Source organism: Protomyctophum bolini (genome assembly GCF_963924005.1).
Source record: "Protomyctophum bolini genome assembly, chromosome: 14".
NCBI classification, from domain to species: Eukaryota; Metazoa; Chordata; class Actinopteri; order Myctophiformes; family Myctophidae; genus Protomyctophum; species Protomyctophum bolini.
In genome coordinates, this window is record NC_137875.1 from 40,481,833 (window position 1) to 40,488,162 (window position 6,330).

The 6,330-nt window shown below is 46.8% G+C and overlaps 1 protein-coding gene across 1 annotated transcript; it reads right to left on the reverse strand.

The window, feature by feature from the left end:
- Window positions 1–492: 492 nt before the first annotated feature.
- On the reverse strand, window positions 493–5,080 carry LOC308328883 (scavenger receptor cysteine-rich type 1 protein M130-like; the record flags this gene model as incomplete). The annotated part of the gene is made up of 7 exons (XM_080782995.1): window positions 493–834; window positions 970–1,121; window positions 1,568–1,966; window positions 2,209–2,508; window positions 3,555–3,863; window positions 4,073–4,366; window positions 4,960–5,080. 7 exons carry the CDS (start codon window positions 5,078–5,080, stop codon window positions 505–507), a joined length of 1,905 nt encoding a protein of 634 aa, XP_080639121.1. The 3' UTR covers window positions 493–504.
- Between the last annotated feature and the right edge of the window lie 1,250 nt (window positions 5,081–6,330).

Consider the following 6,330-nt stretch of genomic DNA (forward strand, 5'->3'; position numbering starts at 1 on the left):
GTGTGGACTGGGAGGAATTATTTCTATTTACAACCACAAACACCAGGTAAAGTACAGTACTTGTTCTTCTGTCTGTCTGTTCCTGTCAATCTTTTTTTTCTTTATTTATTATATATTTTTTTGCCCCTTTTTATCCCCAATTTCTATTTACAACCACAAACATCAGGTCAAGTACAGTACTTCTGTCTGTCTGTTCCTGTCAATCTTGTTTTCTTTTATTTTTTCCCCCTTTTTTTGCCCCCCACACACATTTCTGTACATTGTCACAAGCTCACCTGGAGATCATACCGGGAGGATGTAGAGCCTTCATCTTACTACTACTTAGGATTATGTGCAGTGACTATATACATTATATATCACCCTCCCCGCCCGGCTTCTCTACCCCGAACATGGGCCAAATGTGTTTGTGTACATGCTCGACAAAGCCAGATGAGGTGGATTCGAACCCCCCTAGACCCTGGTGGGCACAGCTACTTTACTGTGCCACCCGAGCGTCTCAAGTGTCTATGGGGCCTGGACTCCTGTCTCAGCACTGGGTCCAGCTTCAACAACTCCTTGTTGATCTATCTCTTCATACTGGTGGTATTCTGTCTCCTCACTGGGTCCAGCAGCTTCAACAACTACTTGTTGATCTATCTCTTCATAGTCTGAGTCGTCTGCCTCTTCAATGGAGCCAGATTCAACAACTACTTGTTCATCTATCACTTCATACTCGATGCCAACTTCAGAATCAGAACCAACAACATTATAATACTCGATATCAATGTTCTCATTTCCGACATTATAATGAACCGTCGCAGTGTCCCACACTCCTGCATTATGTCTTCTGCTGGCCTGGAGAAACACAGAAACACCCAACGTTAAGTCACTGCATCACATCTGGCTGAAAACCCTCCTATCTCTCTCCTAACTCTGGTTTAACTGTCATTTATACACATTCCAGTCTTGTGTTGTGTAAAGATGTATTACCTGCCAGAGACAATAGAGGGCATGGATGGGTACCAGCAGCACCAACAGCAGCACCAACAGCAGCACCACCACAGTGACTGTAACTCTGCTGCTGTCGTCCTCAGGTGTCAGAGGGACTGTAGGAGGGACTGTAGGAGGGACTGTAGGAGGGACTGTGAAAAATAAAACATCATCAAATCATGTAAGAACATTTGATAAACTTTGGTTTGATTGAATCATGCCTGACGGAGATTCATATTGTGAGTTTAACCCATTTAGACCTGAGGCCGATTCTAAATCAGATTTCTGAAAAACCTGTGTTTCTATGTCAGTGGTGCTCAGCCTTTTTCATGTCAAGGACCCCCCTCCCCCTGCCACCAGAAGCAAAGATTTGAGTTAAAAACATTCACTCTGAAAGAATATATATTCAAAGAATTGAGCCACATTTTCAAGATTCATCAAAAATAGCAGACCTGCAAGCTCGTAGCGTGGCACTCGGTGACGCGCTACAAGCTTGTAGGTCTGCTATTTTTCAACAGCTAAAGTATAACATTAACGCTTAAAACACCAAAAGGGGTTCCCGCTCAGAATGGTTTAACGGTAATTTCATTCAGGTTACCTGTGACGACGGTGAGAGAGAGGATGTCGCTCTCAGAGGAGACATTGTGAGAAAACACGTTGGTGTGATTTATAACAACGTCGACGTGATAAGCACAGCTGTAATTCCCTTGGTGGCCGGGGCCTGCTTCGAAGAACAGGAAGTTGGCAGAGTGATTGACAGCTGGCTGGGTGTGGTTGTGTGTGCTGTTGGCTCCAGTGAAGGTGAGGTAGAAGGAGCCGTCTGGGTACTGTGGCAGGATGGAGCAGCTGATGCTGAAGTTGGAACCTTCCAACACCTGCTGCCCCTGCTGCTGGCCCTCAGAAACCCCGTTTAGAGACACCTGATGCCCCTGCAGCTGGCCCTCAGAAACCCCGTTTAGAGTGGGGAAGACGCTGATGTTTGGCTTAAACAGAAGATCTGTAACAAGACACGAGTGATTGAATTATAGTACAGCAGATATTTACATTTACAGTATAGAGTAGCCAATGAGATGGAACCAAGATTAGAGATCCAACATATTGTATGGCTTTTGCTTAAATTAGACGATGCAAAAAAGTTATTTTAAATTCATTCAGAAAAAGAAACATCCTGTTTCTATGCTGTAGATAGGTATAGGTTAAGTGAGTAGGCAAGTAGACGGACGTCACTGTTTGTGTTACCTGAACAGATCACCTCCAATGTGACAGTGGAATTCTCAGACAGTGTCATTCCACACTCCCTCAGTGAAGCCTCGGTTCCAACACAGTCAGCTGTGATCCACCACACAGGTTGAACCGTTGAAGCAGGACTCCTTTGTGTTGAAACGTCAGAGCCACAGTCCATCTGCCTACACACGACAGAGGATGACTTCAGGTTCCAGTCGGACTGACCATCCACGGCTCTCCAGTCTCCCTGGTGTTGCATCTCCAGTACACCACTACAGATACTGCTTCCTCCCACCAGCCTGACGTCATCAGGCTCTGTACAGAGACAAGACCGTTACAAACCATTTAGAGCAGACATGACTTGTGAGCCGAAAGTGTTCAGTTCTCCCACTCCATGTTAATGGATGGTGGTGTTCTGTTGGGACGCAAACTTTGGTTAGACATAGCATTGGTTAAGGTTGGTGAGGGGTGCGTTAAGACGACCGGATTAAAGTTGGTGAGGGGGGCGTTAAGGGTTGGGAGAGGGTTAAGGTTAGGTTTAGGTGTGCTGCACCAGCTCAGTGGCCTTGTGGTTAGAGTGTCCGCCCTGAAACTGGGAGGTCGGGGTTCAATCCCCGGCCAGGTCATACCAAAGACTGTAAAAATGGGACCCAATGCCTCCCTGCTTGACACTCAGCATCAAGGGTTGGATTAGGGGGTAAGTGCCTGCGACATACTAGCGTCATGTCCAGGGGGTGTACATCAAGCTGCCTCACGCTACAGAAACAGGAGTTAAGCTCCTGCCCTATGGGCCTCATGGCTCGGCAAGGCTACTTACTAGGTGTGCTGCCCCGTGGGAGGTTAGGGTGAGGGTGAGGGTTTGAGATATCAGACCAATGGTATGTCTAACCAAAAGCATGCACCCGTTCTGTTAACAGATGGTGGGGATCTATTCAGATTTCAGATTTTTATTGAAGGGACAGCCTCTTGAGATGCAGCATCTCATTTTCAAGAGGGACCCATAAAACCAAATACAGAAAAGCATACTTTCCTAACACTGTCTAACACTAACACATGGTGAGCTGTCACTCCCAAGACGGCAAACGGGTGAACTTCTTGTAACGGAAATGACCAAACGTCAAACTCAAAACTCAAAGTTTGAGCACGGAATATCACACCCGTTATGCCATGCTCAGCCAATCACAGCACATAATGGGAATAACGGCACAGCTTCCAGCCAATCACAACGGCCAACCACATCGCCAATGTCGGCGCCATACATGGTTAATTTTGCTGCAATTCCGTCCTAAAATTTTGGCGGCATGGATGGTCATTTTCCCTCCTCATATTTTGAGGACATTACTAAAATTATTAGATCATACCTGAGCAGGTGAGTCCAACAGTCTTGTCAGGTGAGCAGGTGGTGTTTCTAGTTGAGTCTGAGGTTCTACAGTCCAGGAGAGCAGACTCGTTGCCTTCACACTGGAACACTTTGGTCCACATCGAAGCGTTCAGGCCTCCATAGAGCGCCCCCTGGAGGACTGAAGGAGCCCCGCAGCCAAGATCCCTACAGACCACCTCTGCATCCTGCTGGTCAAAGTCATCTTCACACACTGAGACCCACGACTGGTTAGATTTCACCACCACTCTGCCTGAACACACACTGGTCCCGTTCACCAACCTCACAGAATCTGGAGAGAGAGAGAGAGAGAGAGAGAGAGAGAGAGAGAGAGAGAGAGAGAGAGAGAGAGAGAGAGAGAGAGAGAGGGGGGGGGGGGGGGGGGGGGGGGGAGAGAAGGGGGGTGTCAATGTACATGTATCTTATTAAACACGCATGTGCATGCACGCACACACGCAGAGTTGTGGAGGTGAAGTGGAGGTCACTGTTTATGTGTTTTACCCGAACAGAACACCTCCAGTCTCTCAGTGGAATTATGAGACTCCTTTGCTCCACACTCCCTCAGTGAAGATTGAGATCCAACACATGGAATCTTCCACACAGGTTCAACGGTTGCATCAGACCTCCTTTGTGTTGAAACAGCAGAGCCGCAGTTCAGCTGTCTACACACTACAGATGATGACTTCAGGTTCCAGTCATAAATAGAACCCGCTGGTCTCCACTCTTCCTGGTTTTTCACCTTCAGGATACCAGAACAGTTACTGGTTCCTCCCTCCAACATGACGTCACCAGGCTCTGTACAGTGGCAAAAAAGAAAATAAACTACTATTACTTTCATTGTTAAATAGGAATGCGAATTACAAGTATAGTTGGTATTTTACTGTTTTATCTCAGGCTAGCAATGTCATTTTCATGTTCTAAACTAGAAATATGTGCTCCTCTGAGCACAGGGCAATATAGTAGAGGTCAATCTTATCCAATCATGATGACATGTGAAATATTGGACAAGTCTCCCTTGATGACATTACTATAGAGGTAATCAGGGCCGCTGCTGGCCATTTGGGTGCCCTAAGCATAACATATTTGTGGTGCCTTGTGCTTTGTGGTGCGGTGCTGGATTACTTCTTCAATTCAACCAATTCCACAATTCAATTGGACTACGGTGGCAGCAGGAAGTACAAGGTAATAGCCTAATTAGCTCCAGTTTTTCCACCTTGGTGATTCACAACCATGTGCTTATATTGGATGTGATTTCTCATCCCATCAGAATCAAAGTAATCACAGACATGACAGTGTCTGCAGCTAGAGTACATTCCACTCACTGCACAGGAAAGTGAATGATGCCAGGCTGCAGGTGACCACTTTTCTAGTTTTATGATTATTATTACCTGAGCAGGCGAGTCCAACAGTCTTGTCAGGTGAGCAGGTGATGTTTCTAGTTGAGTCTGAGGTTCTACAGTCCAGGAGAGCAGATTCGTTGCCTTCACACTGGAACTCTTTGGTCCACATCGAAGCGTTCACTTCTCCATAGAGCGCCCCCTGGAGGACTGAAGGAGCCCCACAGCCAAGATCCCTACAGACCACCTCTGCATCCTGCTGGTCAAAGTCATCTTCACACACTGAGACCCACGACTGGTTAGATTTCACCTCCACTCTGCCTGAACACACACTGGTCCCATTCACCAACCTCACAGACTCTGGAGAGAGAGAGAGAGAGAGAGAGAGAGAGAGAGAGAGAGAGAGATCATTTTAATCATAGAACATTACACTTTTCCAGGACTGCTCCGCTCATCTCTGAAATGCCATTTTTTTAAGAGTGGGGATCTTATTTGAGATCATTCAAGAATCCATTTTCCAACATGACCACGCACAAATAAGGAGTTGTCTAAATGTAATAACTAACTTTTGTGTATTTGCGAATTCAGTGAGCACTTACTATGAGACCTAGCAGATCATGTCTGTCTGTGTGTGTGTCTGTCTGTCCCGCTATCCAAATATGGAGTGTGTTGCATCAGCAATCACTCAGCTCCATATATGGGCACAAAAGGGGCCAGGTCCACTCAGCTCCATATATGGGCACAAAAGGGGCCAGTGATTTGTTTGTTGTGGACCTGGCCCCTTTTGTGCCCATATATGGAGCTGAGTGATTTGTGAGTCATGGTGACATGAGTGTGATGGCGTGGGGACTCCTTATATGGTTATGGCTGAGTCATGCTGACATGACTGTGATGGCTACGTGGCCCTCACATCTCAAATGACCATATATGGAGCTGAGTGATTTGTTTGTTGTGGACCTGGCCCCTTTTGTGCCCATATATGGAGCTGAGTGATTTGTGAGTCATGGTGACATGAGTGTGATGGCGTGGTCCTGCTTTGGGGACTCCTTATATGGTTATGGCTGAGTCATGCTGACATCAGTGTGATGGCGTGGTCCTGCTTTGGGGACTCCTTATATGGTTAATTGTTATTGCAATTTACGATCTGCGTTCGCTTCCCGCGTTCGCGCGTCTTACTCGTTGCTCGAACGCAGTGAGCACTTACTATGAGACCTAGCAGATCATGTCTGTGTGTGTGTCCGTCTGTCCCGCTATCCAAATATGGAGTGTGTTGCATCAGCAATCACTCAGCTCCATATATGGGCACAAAAGGGGCCAGGTCCACTCAGCTCCATATATGGGCACAAAAGGGGCCAGTGATTTGTTTGTTGTGGACCTGGCCCCTTTTGTGCCCATATATGGAGCTGAGTGCGTTCGCGCGTC